Source organism: Macaca fascicularis, chromosome 7, assembly GCF_037993035.2.
Source record: "Macaca fascicularis isolate 582-1 chromosome 7, T2T-MFA8v1.1".
In the NCBI taxonomy this organism is placed as follows: domain Eukaryota; kingdom Metazoa; phylum Chordata; class Mammalia; order Primates; family Cercopithecidae; genus Macaca; species Macaca fascicularis.
In genome coordinates this window covers 73,263,650-73,283,011 of record NC_088381.1, presented here as the reverse complement: position 1 = coordinate 73,283,011, position 19,362 = coordinate 73,263,650, and the positions used below count along the sequence as shown (strand labels likewise).

Here is a 19,362-nt window from a genome sequence, read left to right as displayed (position 1 = left end):
TCAGCCCCCTGCCCACCCCCCTGCCCATCTAGGGCCCAAAATGTGAGAATGTGGCTGTACCCTCAAGTCTGTCCACATAGCAGTAGACATCGTAGGTCTCTGTTGATGGGCGCACGCCGTACGTCCTGACCCCTGGGCTGCTGTCCTTGTCACCCACGCATGGGGTCCGTGGGCTCACAATGGGGTATCTGCAAAGGAGAGTGGGAGGAGAAGATGAAGGCCTGTTTCGGGGGCTGGTAGATGCAGGGCCCTGGGCTGAGGCCAGAGGCCACTCAGGGACTTCGGTATGTCTTCAGTTGTCTGGTGGGATTCAAACTAGGAAGAAGCCCCTTATGCAGCAAGTTCTCTGGGCAGCCTGGGGAAAGGTCTGGTGGCTCCTGGGGGATTTCTGGCTTCAGGAGAGAGCAGCTGCATGGAAGGGCACTAGGTCAGGCTGGAGGGGAACGGGGCACTTGAGGAGGGGGCTGCTGCCTCTGTCTGATGGGGAGAAATGACCAAGAACTGAACATTACCCAGTGCCCTTCATCACCCTTTTGGGATATGCCTCAGTTGAGTCACTAATTAATTCATTAACCCACAAGGTATTGGGTGCTCAGTGTGCTGGGGGCCGTGCCAGTCTGTGGCTCCTTAAGCCTGACCTCTTCAGCTGGGTTTGGGCTGGGTGAGGAGCATGGCTTCACCTGACGGTCTGGTCCCTCAGCCAGCCGGCGTCACACTGCTCATAGCCTGCTTCGTAGGCAGCCTGGAGCTGCTCTGGTGAGGCAATGACCGCCCCGGTGCGCAGGCAGGCCTGCTGCGCCTCCTCAAAGGTCAGCGAGTAGCGGGTGGATCCTGGGCGGTAGTGGAATACGACCCCTGGGTGGGGAGGAGGGGGAGAGGAAGAGGGAGCAGTCAGGTTCGAGGACCCATGGTGTGCAGTTCCCAAGGCTCCATGGGCACAGAGGTAGGCCAACTTCTGCTGCCTGACATATTGGATTTATCAGGGCAATGCAAGCTGAAATCCCACATGGTAGCCATGTGGGTGTGATGGTGGATGGCAGTGTCCATCTGCCCCTCCCCTGTGTGGGAACCCCACCAAGGCCATTATGGAACAAGGCCACACCAGAGTGTCCTTGTTCATAGACCTGAGTCTGGGAAGCACTGGGCTCTATGCTACCTGACGTCCAACTCTCACACATGTATTAAGCACCTAGAACATTGTCATCTTAGAATAGGAGTTGGAAGCATTTTCTGGAAAGAGCCGAATGGTAAATATTTTAGGCTTTGTAGGCTATGTGGCTTCTGTAACAACTACAGTTATCCTTCGGGATCCAGGATGTCCTCAGATACCAAAATCCACAGAGGCTCAAGTCCCTGATATAAAAGTATACTATTTGTATAAAATCATCTCTAGATTACCTGTAATACCTGAAACAATGTCAATGCTATGTAAGTAGTGGTTATACGGTATTGTTTTAAATCTGTATTACTTTTATTGTTGTATTGTTATGTTATTGTTTCTTTTCTTTTGGAATATTTTCCATCCACGGTTGGTTGAATCCGGACATGAAGGACTGACTGTATTCAACCCCACTGTGATTGTCCTCAGTTAGCCACAGACAACTTGTCCACAGACGGCTATGGCTTTGTTCCAATCAAACTTTATTTGTGGACATTGAAATTTGAATTTTATATAATTTTCATGTGTCACAAAATATTATTTTTCTTTTGACTTTTTGCCCCTATTTAAGAATGTAAAAGTCATTCTTAAGTCATGGGCCATATCAGAACAGCTAAACCCGGCCCACTGGCCACAGTTTGCTGGCCTTTGTCCTGGGAGGTCAGAGCAGTGAGAGACCTCAGGGGTCATCCAAGGCAGTGGTTTTCTAGTGGCTCTGTTTTGTGGGGGTGTCTGATGGGGCAAGGAGGGGCCCTGGACAGAAGGAGCCCCGGTTGTTCTCCACTCTACTTCCCTTAGATCTATGTGGCACATGTGTCCGCTTGATGCAGAGACTGGATTCCACATATGACCTCATTTGAAATAAATCCTTGGTGGCAAGAGTGTGGACCTGATAGTCTGGCCTATTGTTTTTGTTTCACAGATGAGGAAAGCAAGGTCTGAGAGGAGAGAACATTGTCCCAGGTGCCAGATTAAGTAGAAGGTACAGCCTTCAACTGCGGGAATCCCTTCCCTGCAGGCCAAGTTCTCTCCACTTGCCCCTGGATGCACCCACGGGCAGCTACTTACCCCCTGGCAAATGCGGCTGCCCAGGGACAGCGGTCACCTGCACGACGAGGTCCTCACTGGTGAATGCCGTGGCAGGGCCCAGGCCAGGTGTGGGAAAGCCCCAGGGCCTGGTGGCCTCTCCAGTCTCATTCTCAACCTCAGGGAAGGCAGTGGCCCCTATTTCAGGGGCAAACGTGAAGGGCTCCTCAGGTTCCAGGGGACTGGGGGAGACATCGAAGATGGGCTTTACGGTAAGGATCACACTGCCTCGGGCTTCACCCTCAGTGATGTTTCGAGGCAGTGGCAGCTCCATGTCAGGCCAAGTCACTGTCTGGACGGTGATGTCCTCCTCACCCCCCACTCCAAAGAAATTTTCTGGGATGTCCACAAAGTCTTCACCTAGGGGAGGGGCAAAGACAAGCGTTAGCCTCTCAGCCTGGGACCGGCTTGAGGGGGATGAGGAGTGGGCTAGAGATGAGCATGGCTCCTCCTCTTTCCCGGCTGGGGCAGGAGTGTACCACTGTGTGCCAGGGGCCTTGCCAAGCCCATTTCAGGGGTACTCAGCTATTGGCATTCATTGTAGGAGTCCCCACAGTTTCAAGATTGCAAAAGAGTGCAAGAGCTATCAGAGGGCAAGATATTGACCAATGAGCTGACTGCTCATAAAGATCAGTTCCCACCCCAACATCCCGTCCTGCTCAACACAGCTGCTCCTTCACTCGTCTCATGAGCACCTTGCCAACCGTCTGATGCTATAACTAACCAACAGGACCAGGTAAAGCAGTTACAAAGAGAAATCAGAAAATCTTGCAGAAAGCGCAGTTTGTGAAGTTGATGAAGGTGTCTTTGGAGAACTGCCTGTCTCATAGTCATGGAAAAACGAGGGTCTCATGAAAGTGATACTACTTCCAAAAGAGTAGTTAGAATACCAAAAGGTTAAGAGAGGCTTCGAGGGGGAAATCCTAACTACTGTTGCAAAAGTAACCCTCTTCCTGTGAGATCAGGTTGTGGAAATGAAACATGTAATGAGTTGTCATTGTGTTATTACCGCTTATACCATAAACGTTTTGCAACTCCTCTTTCATGTGATGCATTGCTTTTTCCTCCAAGAATTAGCATGTAATTATGATTAGCATGTAATTATGATAGCATGTAACCCAAAATGTGTTAAATGGAAGATAAAAACTTACTTGAACATTTTGGTGTAATTTTTCAAAATAAAGTCCCCATCAAACTTTCCCCTACTCTTTTCAATAACATTTTGTGGCTGGGTACAGTGGCTCATGCATGTAACCCCACTGGGATTATAGTTACAGCCTCCCTTTGGGAGGCTGAGGCGGGTGGATCACCTGAGGTCAGGAGTTAAAGACTAGCCTGCTCAACATGGTGAAACCCCATCTCTACTAAAAATACAAAATTAGCTGGGCATGATGGCGCACATCTGTAATCCCAGTCTACCTGGGAGGCTGAGGCAGAAGAATCGCTTGAACCTGGGAGATGGAGGTTGCAATGAGCTGAGATTGCACCACTGCACTCCAGCCTGGGCGACAGAGTGAGATTCTGTCTCAAAAATCATAAAAATAATAAAATAAAATAACATTTTGCCCAGCCTGGGCAACATGACGAGACCCCATCTCTACCAAAAGGAAAAAAAATTAGCAAAGCATGGTGGTGCCTGTATTCCCAGTTGCATGGGAGGCTGAGGTAGGAGGATTGCTTGAGCCCAGGAGGCTAAGGCTGCAGTAAGCTATGATTGCACCACTGAACTCCCGCCTGGATGACAGAGTGAGACTCTGTCTCAAAGAAAAACAAAAAAACAGAACACAACAAAACCCCTTTTGACCCTCCTTTTAGACACATTCAATTTAAAAAGGCAGACAGCAGCACCCTCCCATGGGTGCCAGGGTCTCATGTCTGACCCCCAACATCTTCCTAGGTGGGTACCCCATCTCTCCACTAGACAGATGAGAAGAGTGAGGTTCACAGCCTTGACTTTGCCAGGGTTGCACAGTAGTAGGTGACAGAGCTTTGATTCAAACTGGAGAAAACAATTTGGAGGCTTTTAAGCCTCTTGTGTGCTGATCGGATGAGACAGGGCTGGATATGCTGCAGTCTCAAGAGTCTCTACCTTAGTGCTTCCCAGAAACCAGTGAAAATGGAGGGGTGTCCTAAAAACATGGGGTTCAGATACCCAGTGGCCCTTTCGAGGGCAAAAACCAACCCTCCCTTTCCAAGATCTCCTCATTCTCTAGGACCCCATTTTAGTGGCATGAACTCCCTTCCCACCACCAGTCGTGCCCCACCTGTGTAGCAGATGGCGTCGTAGCGGGATGAGGGGTCAGGGTAGCCCGTCTGGTTGGCGTGAAGGTAGACGGTCCTCACACCCAGGAGGTTGCCACCGCAGTTGGGCCGGGCCTTGGAGATGGGGTAGCGCACGCTGCGGTCGGCCAGCCAGCCGGCACTGCACATGTCCATGCCAGCCTGCCAGGCCAGGTAGAGCTGGCCCGTGGTGGCCAGTCGGGCACCCAGCCGCCGGCACTCATTGGCTGCTTCCTGGAAGGTGAACTTCTCTGGAGATGTTGCATAAAAGACCTCACCTGTGAAGGACACAGCCAGCTGGGTAAGGGTCTCCTCCCCCTCCCCCTGCTCTGCACCCCCAGAGAGATCCACACTTTTCCACGAGGTCTGGGGAGTCCTCTAACTTCCCAAAGTCCTGGTCCCACATGTCTGTATCTCAGATCTTGCCCTTCATTACTTATTTCTGGGCTTTTGTGTAGGATGACATCAATTTCCTAAAACAAGGGGACCAAGAGAGAAGCAGCAAGAATGGCAGAGAGATTGGGCAAAGGGTGGAGCAAACTTAAAATCTGGGAGGAAAATTCTGCTCAAAAGCCTCTTTGCCCCATTTGCATTCCACCATTAGGGGGATCTTTCCTAGGAGTTAAGCATTGCCCACTCAAGGCAAATCCTTTTAAAAAACTCAAATTATCCTGGGAAAAGCAGGATCAGACCTTGAGCCCTTGGAGCAGTGGTTCCCAAACTGGGGTCTCTAGACCCTGAAGAGTCCGTAAGGGCATCATTTGAGGACTGTGAGCTTAAAAAAAATTTCCCAAAACCTAACAAGGTTGTGTCAGGGATAAGGGTAAGGCGTAAGGGTGGGGGCGGTGGGCATCCACTCACAGGGGTGGTTCTGGCTACCCCTGCTCAGTGGCAGCTCTAACTGGCCGTTCTATTTGTCTGTGGTTAGCCAAATGTGGGAACACACAAATAACTTGTTACCGAATAGGCAGGTCTGCCCCCTGGGGTGGGAATGCGGCAGGGGGCTATGGTGGTGAGAAAGCCTGGCCGCGGCCCCTTACTCAGAAAGTGCCTGTTGTCAGCTCTTCTCCCCAGCCTGGAGGAGCTGTGGGCACTGTACTCAGGTGGGGGAAGCGGGGGGCAGGGAGGGAGGAGACAGGCATTGCAGAGTCTGGAATGTACAGAGGAGTATATGGGTGCAGATGGGGGAAAGGGTGTCATACACGTGTGTGGGTAACTCTGTGACCAAAATTGGTGCCCTTTACAAAACAGAAAAAGTCTAGGTTTCTCTCCGCCGCCCCCGGCTCTGTCCAGGAACAGAGCTGGGGTTGCCCACAGGGACCCTGGGAGAGGGTCGCTGGGTGGCCAGCTGCCCTGGGAGCTTCGTTGCTGATGTAGTGTCGCTTGTGAGGGTAAGGTTGGGCTGGACTTTGACAGCATGGTGGACCTTAGAACAGGGATGTGCTTGTCACAGCAGCCAGGGTTTCGGCTGGGAGGGGCAATCCCAGGTGAGAAACCTCCTGTGACACGTGCTCTTGGGTACAGTGGTGACACCAGACATTTTGCAGATGTTGGGGCCACTGAGACCCTCTCCAAAGTGGAGCGGGAGGGGTGCAGACCTGTGGCCTCAGCCCACCTCCCTTCATGGCAGAGGAGGATGGAGTGTGTCAGGCCCTGAGCTGGCACCCTGTGTCAGTGGGGAGATGGGGAGGGGAAGGGGGCCTTGGGAAGGGAGCTGGGTGCCTCCCGGTGGGCAGGGCAGCTCACCCTCCATCTCCTCGGCGAAGCAGTACACGTCATAGGTCTCGTTGGTGTCTCGGATGCCATACGTCCTCACACCAGGAAACTCATCCTTGTCTCCATAGCAGCCTTCCCGGGGAGTGTGGATGGGGTATCTGCCAGGAACCCGAAATGGAGGTGTGACACTCAGGGGACAAAGGGAAGCCCATGGCCTCTGCCCTTGAATCCTCCTCCCTCATCGGAGGAAACAGTGACTTAATATTGCATTTGACCATGTCTCTTCTGAATATGTCAACTGCCTATCCGTTTTTACAGTGAATCATGATTAAAGGTAGCCCCTACTACCCAATATTTAGTGGTACAAAACACACTTTCTCTATCAGGGGCTCATGTATTTTTTTTCTATAAAAGGCCAGACAGTAAATATTTTAGGTTTTGCATAGTCTCTGCGGTGACCACTCAACTGCCACTGTACCATGAAGCACCCACGGATATGCAAATGGGTGTGACTGTGTCCCAATAAAACTTTATTTACAGAAGCAAGGGGTGGGTTGGACTTGGCCTCTGGGTCATAGTTTGTTAGGCCTCGCTGTATATCATTTGCGTCTCACGTCAACCCAATGAGGTAGGTGCTATCATCAATCTGCTTTACACTTGAAGAAACTGGGGCTCAGAGGTGTTAAACGATTTGTCCACAGTCACGCAGCTTCCAAGTCCCAGAGCTGGAATTTGAGTCCAGTTTTTTTTTTTGTGAGACGGAGTCTAGCTCTGTCGCCCAGACTGGAGTGCAGTGGCACGATCTCGGCTCACTGCAAGCTCCGCCTCCCAGGTTCATGCCATTCTCCTGCCTCAGCCTCCTGAGTAGCTGGGACTACAGGTGCCTACCACCATGCCTAGCTAATTTTTTGTATTTTTTTAGTAGAGATGGGGTTTCACCATGTTAGCCAGGATGGTCTGGATCTCCTGATCTCATGATCCGCCCGCCTTGGCCTCCCAAAGTGTTAGGATTACAGGCGTGAAGCCACTGCACCCGGCTGAGTCCAGTTCTTTACACCGCCCAGGTGTGGGCTCTTGCACTGTGCTAGACTATTGTCTCATCTTTTTTTTTTTTTTTTTTTTTTTTTTTTTTTTTTTTTATGGCTATAGTTTTTGTATCCTAAGATCTCTTTTCCTACCCCGAGACTGCAAAGACATTTTCCTTTGTTTTCTTCCTGAGGCTTTGTGGTTCTAGCTGTTGGAGCTATGGTGCACCCGAAATGAGTGATGATATCATCTTGCCTTCAGGCTTTGTGGTTCTGGCTGTTGGAGCTATGGTGCTCCTGGAATGGGTGATATCATCTTGCCTTCAGAGTGCATTGAGATCCCTTGAGGGCAGAGTCTATCTGGACTGCTCCGCACCTCACTCCCCAGCAACTACACTCAGGGAAGGATGTACCAAAGGGTTCAATTTATGTCTTGCTTTATTAAAAATAAAAAGGATAGAAGGTTGTTTACAAAAATACTGAAGACACCAAAGTTTAAAAGTGGGGAAATCATGGCAAAGAAAAAAATGGGTAGGAAAAAATGACGTGTAGGGAAATGTTGCTAGCAGTCCCTCATCCCATTTGCAAGAGAGAATCACAATAACAAGGGTTTGGGATGGGTCACTGAGCTCCTGTTTGGCCAAGGTATGACCACGGCCCCTAACCTAGACTGGCCACAGTGTCATGCTGGCACCAGCTCAGTCTGGCCAATGTTCCACCCAGCACCCGCTCCACTCCCCTGTGGCCCCTGACTCCTGGCCCCCACTCGCTGGTGGGCTGGGGCTCACCTGACAGTCTGGTCAGCCAGCCAGCCGGCATCACACTGGTGGAAGCCGTCTTCGTAGGCGGCCTGCAGCTGCTCGGGTGTGGCAATGATGGCACTGTTCTGCAGGCAGGCCCGCTGCGCCCTGTCAAAGTCGAGGGTGTAGCGTGTAGAGATGGCTCTGTAATGGAACACGATGCCTGCAAGACACATACACGCCCACAAGCGGAAGAGCTGGTCAGGCACAGTCTCTGATCACCGAGGCCCTCGCAGAATAGTCAAAGGGACCTTAGGGAACTAGCTGGTCCAGGCTGATGCATGACCCCCTGTACACCTTTGCATGTGATGCTTCTGAATTTGCTGGAACACCCTGTAATGGGGAGCTCACTATCTTACAAAGCATTCCTTTTTGAAGACTTATGATAATCCTGATAATGAGAAAGTTCTTTGAATTAAACTAAAATCTGCCTCCTTATAATTTTTTCTTTTCACTCCAAGACCCCCATATTGCGTTAGGGGAAAGAGACACTTAGAACCCTCTGCACCCTCAGCCCAGGGTCATCCTAGCAGAAAGCCCATTTAAGATGTGCCCAGGAGTGAACTGTCTTTGACAGAGCCTCCCACTGTACCTCCCTCTGGGAAAAATCTGGTGTTGACCGAAGTCCTGAAGCTAACCAAGGACCTGACTGTTCTCCTTGGGCCATAGAGAGAAAGAGACCAGGGAGTCTTCAGTCCTTGCTTTGGCTTCTGGAACTGAGAATGAGAGTGGAGAAGGGGAGGGAAAAGACACCAGGATGAGCTGTCAGGAGACTGCTCTGACTCATTTCCAGGGTAACCTCAGGCAAGTCACTTGACCTCAGTTTGCTTGTCTGTAAAATGGGCACGATCACAAGACCCACCGGATCACAGGATTCTTGGGAAGCACAAACTGTCAGTTACCTGTGACCATAGCCAGGAAGTATTTAATGCTCCCTAAGTCCAGAGAGAATGATATTACCAGATCCATGTCACAGAGGAAGCAGCTGAAGTTAATTAAGTAACTTGGCTGAGGTGCGTGGAGGAGCTGGTTTGAAGGCCAGCCTGCCTGCGCCCGCACTGCAGAGACTGCTGTGGGTCTTTCTGTGGGTGAAGCAGCGTCTGTCCCTGTGGGAGGCTCTCACCTTTCACCACGACCTCCAGGGTGGCCTCGCTGTCCTCGATGCCATGCATCACCTCGCAGCGGTAGACCCCAGAGTCGTTGGAGCGCAGGCTCTGGATTTCCAAGGTGGCGTCACTGGGGATGGCTGGGTAGTTGGGCAGCGAGACTTTGTCCTGGTAGGCACTGTTGACCCTCACGCGCCCTTCAGTGGCCACCAGCAGCACTACCTCCTTCTCCTTGGACACACGGCTCCACTTGATTCTTGGGGCCAGGGGGGCAGTAGAGGGGGCGGTGGTCACAGGGTGCATGGGGTCGATGAAATAGCAGGGGATGGTGAGGGAGGTCCCCAGGAGGACCCTCAGAGGGGATGGTTGGGGGATGCTGACACTCAGCGAGTTGTCATGGTCTGTGTGAGAGGGGTGGGGTGGAAGAGAGACTTGTTAGTGCCTAGAGAGGACCACCCCGCCTCCCCATCCATCCTTCCAGCAATGCACTCTCCTGAGAGCGAAATCCAATGAGTGTGTCTGTCTGTACAATGGGGATGCTCCTGTGCCATGTGGGAATCCCCAGAAAGGCTTGCAACGCCCTTTCCAGAGCAGCGTTCCTCAAGACCCCTGGCCTCTGCACCTCCAGAAGGAAACTATGGAGCCAGAAAAGGATTCCAGAGGAGGGCAGGGCAGATGTCAGGGTCAAGACCACCTCCCTGTTTCTCAAACTGGGGTACTGCAGGGGGCATCAAAGCATGGAATAAAACAGGACCCATCTACTTGGAGTCACAGCTTAACTCAAAGGTTTTGGGAAAAATTATTTTGGGGTAGAAAAGTAATCTACACAATTTTAAAGCTGAGACAGAAAACTTCCAAGATGTGTCCCATTTGGGGAAGTCTGCTTTGGGTGCAAGCCTGACTTTGCCGCCGGGACAAGTCACTCTCTTCTGCTGTTTGGGAGTTGGGGGACGCGGGTGGAGAAGCAGCCGAGAAGATCAGACATTTTGGTGCACAGAGAGTCAGATGCAGGAGAGGCGATGGGGTAGGATCAGACTCCAAAAATGTTAACATAATGGAAAGTGTCAATAGGGGAGGTGCAACAAGCTTACCAAATCTTGTTAGAAGTAAAAGATCTGCTGGGAATGGGGGGGAAAAAACAGCTTTCCAAAAAAAAAAAAAAAAAAATAGCACCTTTCATGGAGACTCATACATGTATGAAACCTGTGCTTTCAGGAGACCCTACAGGTTGAAATAAAAAATGTTTCAGGCTGGGCGCGGTGTCTCACGCCTGTAATCCCAGCACTTTGGGAGGTCGAGGCGGGTGGATCATGAAGTCAGGAGATTGAGACCATGCTGGCTAACACGGGGAAACCCTGTCTCTACTAAAAATACATATATATAAAAAAATTAGCCGGCTGTGGTGGTGGGTGCCTGTAGTCCCAGCTGCTCGGGGAGGCTGAGGCAGGAGAATGGCGTGAACCCGGGAGGCGGAGGTTGCAGTGAGCCGAGATCATGCCACTGCACTCCAGCCTAGGCGATAGAGCAAGACTCCGTCTCAAAAAAAAAAAAAAAAAAAGTTTCAAATATTTGTGGGTGGTAGATACATCACAGGGCAAGGGCAGGGGAGCCAGGAATGCTTGGAGTCCAGCCCTTAACCTTCTGATGTCCCGGACAGTCCCACCAGCCCCTTCCACAGGCATCTTCCTCCGAGTGCTGGGCCCTTGGACCCTGGACATGGCTTGGTTTTAGCAGTAGTGGTTCTCAGGGGAGAGCTGAAAGGGACCGTGGTGCCCAGCTCAGCAGTTTTTAAAGCCTCACTCAAACCTAATGAACTGGTTTCCCCATGTGGGCAGACCACCCCTGGGTACAGCCAGGGGTTGCATGGCTGTGGGTCTCCCAGCAACAGTACAAATGAAGGCTCTTGTCCCATATGTCTACAGATGCAAAAGTTGTAAATCAGGCCAACAGATTGTTAAGTTCTATGTCCTATCTTCCTATTTGACAATGATACCTTTCAAAATGACCTGAAAGAAAAGATTTAAATTCAGAATTCTTGGATTCCTTGGTGTTTTGCCTTGGGATACAGTGACTGGGTGAGAGCATGGGGAGCTGGGCCCCCTTCTTTTTCCCACACTGACTGCACTGTGAGGGCGTCTCATGTGCTGCTGTGCTGGTCTCAGCCCCACAGCCCTGCTCTGCCCACACCCCATACAAACAGCCACTCCTTAGCCCCTCCCTTGGGCCCAGGGTGGCTCCCACCAGAGGTGTGGTGTCCCCATAGGAGGATGGACCCATGCAGGCCCTGGATGTGGCCTGGGCCCACTTGGATAGGAAATTCTGGGCATCCTGGGACCCCAGAATGTGCTATAAAGGAGAAGTGCAGATTTGGGTGGACACATTGGCCCTACTGACTCCCCTTCCTTTGGAGAGGGTTGAGGCTGGAGGAGGGCCAGTGGGGGCCTCTAAAATACACAGCCAAGATCAGAGTCCTCTCTTGTCTGGGCCTAGGGGAGACATAACTTCCCTTCTGGGGTCAAGCCCATCCTAGGGTCAGTGGAAGGTTTGCTCATTTGGTCCAGTGCTCGATTAGCAGTAGACCCAGAGCCTGCCACATGCAAGAGACCAGGCTGGGGCTTCCGTGGATGGTTTGCAAAAAAGGCAAATACCTGCCTGACTCCCTGGGGCTTTTCTCTGGCTGTCTCTCAAGTGACCTTTCTTCTGTGGTGCTCCAGCCAATCTCCCTCAATGGCCCTTTCTCCACTGGTTTGTCTATGTCCTGCCCCTCCTGCAAGCTCAGTGTGCAGCAGTCCTCACTGATATCCATGGAGGGAAGGAGGACACCTGCCTGGAGCTCTCCCTGCCAGCTGTCGGGGCTCGAGGGCAGCCAGGAGCAGTGTTATCTGAGCGAGGTTCCTGGACGCGTGTGCCCACGCATGGGTGCTGTCCCATCACAGTTATGCATGCATCAATAGGGGAAGGGTGGGGCCAGGAAAAGGCCAGGAAAGGGGAAATTATATCCCTGGGACCAGTAGCACTAGGATCAGTACCCAGTACTCAAACCCAGTACTCATGCCTACTGAATACGTGAGACTTGCATAGGAATGTCCTCACCTGAAGTTTCTACAGTGACAGCTGCAGCAATGACCCTCAGAGTCACGAAAACCCAGAGTAAAGTGGTCATAGTTCACCTGGAAGAGGGGAGGCAGAGGCATTATTTAGACAGTGAAGGCTTGGTGAGGTCAAGTAGAGTCATGTGACATATGATGCGAAGTGATAATTCCACACCCAAGGACCTGGAATCATCTCCAGAGGAGGAGGCTGCACATGGTTTGTGAGATATTTTCTTCAAGAATTCTTCCCTCACAAAACCTTCACAGGTTTCCCAGTTTAATTCCAGGCATTAGGTTAATAAACCTAACCTCCCATCTTTCAGCCAGTGAAGTCTCATCTGAATGAGTTCCTGTGATGGTTAATTTTATGAGTCAACTTGACTGAGCCGGGGCACCCAGACATTTGGTCAAGCATTGTTCTGGGTGTGTCTGTGAGGGTGTTTCTGGATGACATTGACATTGGAATCAGTAGACTGAATAAAGCAGATGGTCCTCCCTAATGTGGGAGGGTCTTGTCCAATCAGTTGAAGACTGAATAGAGAGAAAAGACTGACCTCCCCTGAGAGAGAGAGAGAATTCTTCGTGCTTGATGGCCGTTGAGCTACAACATTGCTTTTTCTTCCCTTTGGACTTGAACTGAAGCATCAACTCTTCCTAGATCTCAAGCTTACTGACTTTCAAACTGAAACTACCCCAGTCAGTTTGTGTGGGTCTCAAGCCTTCGAACTTGGACTAGAACTACACGCCAGGTCTCCTGGTCTAGCTTACCAACTTACCATGCAGACCTTGGTACTTGCCAGCCTCTATAATTGCATGAACCCATTCCTTATAATAATTCTCTCTCTCTCTGTCTTGTGCGTGTGTGTGTGTGTGGGCGGGGGCGGGGTATGTGTGTGTCTGTGTGCATGTGTCCTGTTGGTTTGTTTCCTTGGAGAACACTGACGAATACAGTCCTCCAGGCCCAGAGAAGTGATGAGTTGCTCAACATCCCTAATGAAACCTGGTCCTGCCACCAACTTCAAATCCAGAGATCATGTGTGTTTTAGAATGGACCAGCCTCCAAGGTTTCAGGCAAGGTTTAGGGGCCTGGTTCATGGCAGGGAAAAGATATTCACCTAGAGAGCTCTTGAGGAGGCTGTGGGATGAATGGATTAATTTTTTAGGAGAGAAATTAGACCTAGGATGCTGTAGCTCTCCTGCTAGTTCAATGACTTCATGTGGATTAGAAAGACAAACCTTCCTTAGCGTCATCTGCTGGAAAGCTGACATGGTAAGTACAGAGGTCTGTGACAACCACAGTGTAAACGTGCACAATTGGAACCCTGACTCCAGCATAGGACCCAACAGAATGTACAGGAGACCCATCGGAGCAGCGCTCTCAACCTCAGCTGCACATTGAAATCACCTGGGCTTCAGCCTGGACCTCAGGATTTTTAGAGCTTGGAAGGTTCTAAGGTGCAGCCAAGATGGAGCACCGCTGCCTAGAACACGTGCAGTCTCATTACAGACACCTCATCTGACCTTCCCTCCACGGCGCATGCCTTGTGATGTTCCCCGAGTTGTTCTGTTGGATGGACTTGCATCAGCACCTACCCTGCCCTTTTGGTTTAAGAAGTGTTTGCATCACAGAGGGAGGGAACCTTGGAGCAGATGGAGGATCTGGGACTAAAGAAGAGTGGAGCTTTCAGCAACGCCCGTGGCGTTCCCAGACCTTTGCTCTATCAGAGCCCAATGGCCCAGCAGGTGTCGCTCTTGGCTCATTCACTGCTAGCTGTGGCTGGATGGATTTGGGGATGAGGGGAGCATCCCAGGAGTCCCTAGGCTCAGGAGGGGTGTTGGGAGGGCACTGGTGTTCCTATCCAGGAATGCCAGGGGCAGGGGCAGGGTGGGCCCAGGACTCCGAGTGACTCTTTCTGCCTGTCGATTGAGCGTGACATCTTTCTACCACCTATGCTACATATACGAGTCACCCCAGAAATGAAAGGGCTGTCTATGGGTGCTGCTGGGTGTATGAGGTGAATGCATGAGGCCCGTCATCCTCACACTGGAGAAAGTCTGGAAAATCCCAAGGTTCTGAGAAGTAGCCCCTTGTGTCTCCTTAGGGATTTTTCTACCTAGATGCTGCCTTTTAAAGGAAAGTCTCTGGCTCCAGGCTGTGGCACCATGAGGGGCTCTCGTTCAAGCTCCGTGTGACCAGTGGCGGCTGGGAAATAGTTCCCCAGAGGGCAGAGGGCAAGGTGTCTTCTCCGCTCCGGGGAGGGGTCTAGACTTTCCGGCTCCTCTCTTCCCAGAGCCTCAGGGATTCGTGTTCAGACACAAGGCCCGCCTGTTCTTCCCTCAGAACACCCTTCATTGGGAGGTTGTGTGTATGTTTTCGGAGCGGTGTTTCTTCCCTCACTCTCTGAACAAGCCGGACATTGTCCGGGGTTGTAGGAGTGCTCTGTGGGGCTTGGACGGCTTGATTTCTCTCCCTGGCCTAGACCAGGAAATGGGAAGGAATGAAAAGAGGTGGGGAGGGGGAGAGTGGGGGTGGGGGGATAGGGGTGGAGTGGGTAGAGAAACTAATTTTCTTTCTTTTTTTTTTTTTAAAGACAAACTTTGGGATAGAAATATCGCAATAAATATGCTCTTGTGTTTGTGTGTTTTCTCAGCTGTAAAGAAAATAGGGAGAAATTCCATTCTGTCTGGTTTCCAAGTGTCTCCAGAACTCACTGAGCCTTTTATGCAAGAAGACTGACTTTGGCAGCCCCGAGTCCCAGCACGGCCCTGTCAACAGGGAGACCTTTCTCCATGGGAAGCTGAATTAGGTGCTGACAGGGCGACTGCATAGGTGAGGCAGAGGAAGGGGACAGGGAGCCTGAAATGAAGTGGAGAGGGGAGCTTGGGGAGCAGGAAGGGGATGCTGGGTGAAGGTCAGGTGAGAGCCATGTGGTTTGGGTCCATCATCAAGGAACTGACTTTCTCGGAGAGAATTATGTGGAGATTTGGTAGGGGAAAGTGAGGTGCTTTTAGCTTGAGCTGAGGCTGTGTGAGGATGCCTGCATGTGTCCCGGTTGGAGACAAGGAAACCTTCATCTCCTCATCAGCCAGACTCTACCCCATGGTTGTCTACCTGGCCAAGGTCTTGGCCTGGATTCCATCAAATTATGGGATTGAACAGGCAGCTCACCCACTCTCCCTGAATGCCTCTTCCAGCAACATGTGCAGTGGAGATCCCTCCTCGAGCTGCGTGGACCCCTACTGCTTAATAATCCAGGACCTGCCCCATGGCTGTTTCAAAGACTGAGTGAGATAATGTGACAGCCATCATCCCTCTTCAAGGCTGGACACTGTTTCTTTGGCTCTGCACCCAGCACAGGCTCTGGCACTCAGCAAGCATCCATCAATGCAATTTTCCTCCCACCTCCCTGGTTGTCAGGCCTGAGTGAGCCTCTCAGAACTGGGGGATTGGAAGAGAGTTTAGTGGTTGTAGAGAGGCTTCCTGTCCCAGGATGAGGGTTGGACTAGATGACTTTCCATAAATAATAAAACAGCGTTCATTTCAAAAACAACATTACCATACTACCAAACATTTGGAAAACAGGACAATGGGAAAAAAATGACCATCATCTACAATCCAAATCCTCATTATTAGTGTTTTGATAGTTTGCCTTCTAGTCACCCAGGCTGGAGTACAGTGGCATGATCTTGGCTCACTGCAACCTCTGCCTCCCAGGTTCAAGCAATTGTCCTGCCTCAGCCATCGAGTAGCTGGGACCACAGGTATGTGCCACCATGCCTGGCTAATTTTTGTATTTTTTGGTAGAGACAGGGTTTCACCATGTTGGGCAGGCTGGTCTCAAACTCCTGTCCTCAAGTGATCCACCCACTTTGGCCTCCCAAAGTGCTGGGATTATAGGTGTGAGCCACCTTACCTGGTCATTCAAGTCTTTTTTTTTTTTTTTTTTCCAGGTATCTACTTGTGTTTTTTTGTAATTGTAATCTTTTTGCATGCTAGTTGCCTTTTCCACATAACACAATGGACCACACAACTTCTTTTCTTTCAGTCCTTCACTACTGATGATCATGATGCTTTACAATTATGACCTCCCTGCCACGAATCCTGTATATGCAGCTTTAGCCTCTGATTGCATGGTAGGTGCTCATTCCTTCACAAGGTGGCCCATTCCATGGCTGAGTAGCTCCAATTGTGCTCAAGAACTTTCAAGATTGAGTCAAAATGGCTCACCCACATTATAATTTCCACCCAAGAGTTCCACCATCAGGAGCCCCACAAAACACATCCCCTCCTCTTTCACAGGACTCGTGGTGAATCTTCAGAGGTCCAATCTGCTTCCTGTCTGCTGTTCTTCCATGGAGACATTCCTGGTCCCTCCAACCAACCCTTCCTCCTGTGGTGGCCTTCTGGACCTCTCTTTACCCCCTGGAGCCACAGAAGGTCTAAGCTGCGATAGACCTTAGTGAACATCAAGCCTAACTTCCTCATTTTACAGGTGAAGAAACTGAGGCCCAAGGAGGAGACTGAGTTGCTCAAGGCCATATGGTAGGTTGGAAGTGGAGCCAAAACCAGAACCCAGCGCCAGGGGACCTGGCCCTCACAATTCCCAGCATTAACGAACTTCATAAGGTAGCTGCTGTGTCTGTCTTGTTCTCCATTGTCTCCCTGGCACCCAATGTAGCGTGTGGCACAGAGAGATGAAATGTCTGTTGAATGAATGAATGAATGAATGAATGAATGAATGAACAAATGGTGGCCCGTACATCCTTAGAAGTAATCTCCTCCAACAAGGCCTTGGGGGGAGGAGGGCTGAGGATGGGACTAGAGGCTCATATGGGATGAGCACCTAGGTGGTGCCCGGCTGAATGAGGTAGACCACTACCACTTCACATTCAGTAAGTCTCAGCTAGAGACACACTGCTTGCTTGTGATGTGCATGGCTGTATTGATTAATGATAACACTTCAGTGCAGCATGTGACTTTGGGAAGGTCATAGGCCATTTGCGGCCCAGAGGAGGAACAATCTGGGTCACTCCTTCCCAGGGCTCCAAGGAAAACCAGTGTTATGCTACAGCCAACTGACACCAGCCAGCTAGAGTCCATTTTACGCATCTCTTTCCAATTTTGTGTTTGGTGACATCACACTGGTAGTGTGAAACTGGTTATGATGGGAGTATATACACCATGTATATCAGCAGACACTATCAACAAGGTAAGACCTCTTCTTTTCCTTTTTCTTTCTTTTCCTTTTTGAGAGTGGATTTACCAGCACACTGCTGAAGTAACTACAGCCATGGGTCACATAACATTTCAGTCAACAACGAACTGTACATCCGATGATGGTCCTGTAAGATTCTAATGGGGCTGACAAACGCCAATCACCTGGTGACGTTGTAGCCGTCGTAACGTCATAGTGCAATTACTTTATTTATTTTTACAAATTTAGTGTAGCCTAAGTGTACAGTGTCTATAAAGCCTACACCATTGTATAGTAATATCCTAGGCCTTAGCGTTCACTTACCACTCACTCACTCACCCATCCAGAGCAACTTCCAGTCCTGCAAGCTCTGTTCATGATAAACGCCCTATAGGTGTACCATTGTTTATCTTTTATATGGGATTTTTACTGTACCTTGTATATACAAAGGGAGGTATTTGTGTATCTAAACCTATCTAAACATATAGAAGGTACAGTAAAAACACAGTATTGTAACATGCTGTATGGGTGTGTCACCTAGGAGCACTAGGCTATACCATATGGCCTAGGAGTGTAGTAGGCTGTACCATCCGGGTTTGTGTAAGTACATTTTAGTGGAGGGGTCTCCACTGCACATGTTGCTGGATGACAAAATTGCCTAAGAATGCATTTCTCAGAATGCATCCCTGTTAAATGTTGCATGACTATAATAGTAAAGAAAGAAACGGGCTGGGGAAGGATAATGAGCACTTTTCTTTCCTTTGAATGAAGTCTCATTCTCCATTCATTGTGCTTTCCTTCATGTGTCCCTGGGGACATAGAGACTGGCCCTAAAATCAAGGCCACTTTGCCGGCCCTAGAGTATGGTCAGGCCATGTTCATCTCCATGTCACCTCCCCTGGCCCAGCCTGAGTCCACATCAGTGTAGACTCAGCAAATGTTTGCTGGCTATGCGAATGCCCGCCTCACCCTCCCAGACCCTGCAGGCCTCCTCCCTGACGCCTCACCAGCCCTTGGCCCTGGGTTCTATTCCCCCAGCTATGACTTTCTACACGCTTTTTAGCACCTAATTTTTCTTCTGTTGTTTTATGTGTGCTAACTTTGTCTCACCACGCAGACCGTGACCTCCGAGAGGTTGAAAATCAAGGCTTAAATTAAAACAAAATCCCTCTATGCTAACTCACCAGGAATAACACAAAATAGTATTTGACACCTCCTTGTTATATGAGCAAGTAGACGTTGGGGTTTGGTAGACTGATGGACCAGTAAGATCTGCCTGCAACCAAGTGGCTCTGTGTCCCTGACTTAAGTCCTAGAAGATGGATTCCAAAGGACCAAGGTTCCCCATTCCTGCAGTCACCAGCCACCAGCACATCACTTATTTGCAGCCTAATTTCCCAATGGCATCTCTTCTCTTGTCACTCGCTCATGGACCAGATCATCCTGATAGCTGTGCATAAACGCAGTAGCACGTGCACTTGAGGCTGGGATTTCAAACCTAGTATAGGGAAAAGGCCAGGGACCCTACACCAAGAGCACATCTGGTCAGAGTCACCCCAACCGCAGCTGACAATTCCCACATACTCTAAAGACATGGTGGAATGGTGTAGAAATGGGATGCCAGGAAGCTGATTTCAGTCCCAGTTCTGTCCTAACTCACCAGGAAACTCATGTAAGGCCTCAGTTTACAGTTTTCCCTTCTCTAAATTGGGATCTTCATGCAAACATCACCCCCAGGGAAATTGTGAAGGTAATTTTTGTATATGCTAATACTCTTTTGGCATTTCCTCCTCTTTCTCTTCTCCCCATCTTCTTCAACACCTTGTCTTTTTCCATATCTTTCATTTCCTTTTTCCAAATTTGTTACTTGCCCGGTCATCACCGAAGCATCTTAAGTCAAATT

At 50.2% G+C, this 19,362-nt stretch overlaps 1 protein-coding gene across 4 annotated transcripts in view; it reads right to left on the bottom strand.

Annotated features, from left to right (window-relative positions):
* ACAN (aggrecan) overlaps positions 1–19,362 on the bottom strand; it is a 72,057-nt gene that overhangs the window by 26,820 nt on the left and 25,875 nt on the right. For all 4 annotated transcript variants that reach the window (XM_045395962.2, XM_045395963.2, XM_045395964.3 and 1 more), the window contains exons 2-9: positions 12,266–12,342; positions 9,190–9,573; positions 8,055–8,229; positions 6,272–6,399; positions 4,510–4,803; positions 2,228–2,605; positions 681–855; positions 61–188 (exon numbers count right to left, since the gene is read on the bottom strand). In XM_045395962.2, the coding sequence (XP_045251897.2) occupies positions 61–188; positions 681–855; positions 2,228–2,605; positions 4,510–4,803; positions 6,272–6,399; positions 8,055–8,229; positions 9,190–9,573; positions 12,266–12,335 (1,732 nt within the window). In that variant the 5' untranslated portion in view covers positions 12,336–12,342. The remainder of the gene's footprint in view (positions 1–60; positions 189–680; positions 856–2,227; positions 2,606–4,509; positions 4,804–6,271; positions 6,400–8,054; positions 8,230–9,189; positions 9,574–12,265; positions 12,343–19,362) is intronic.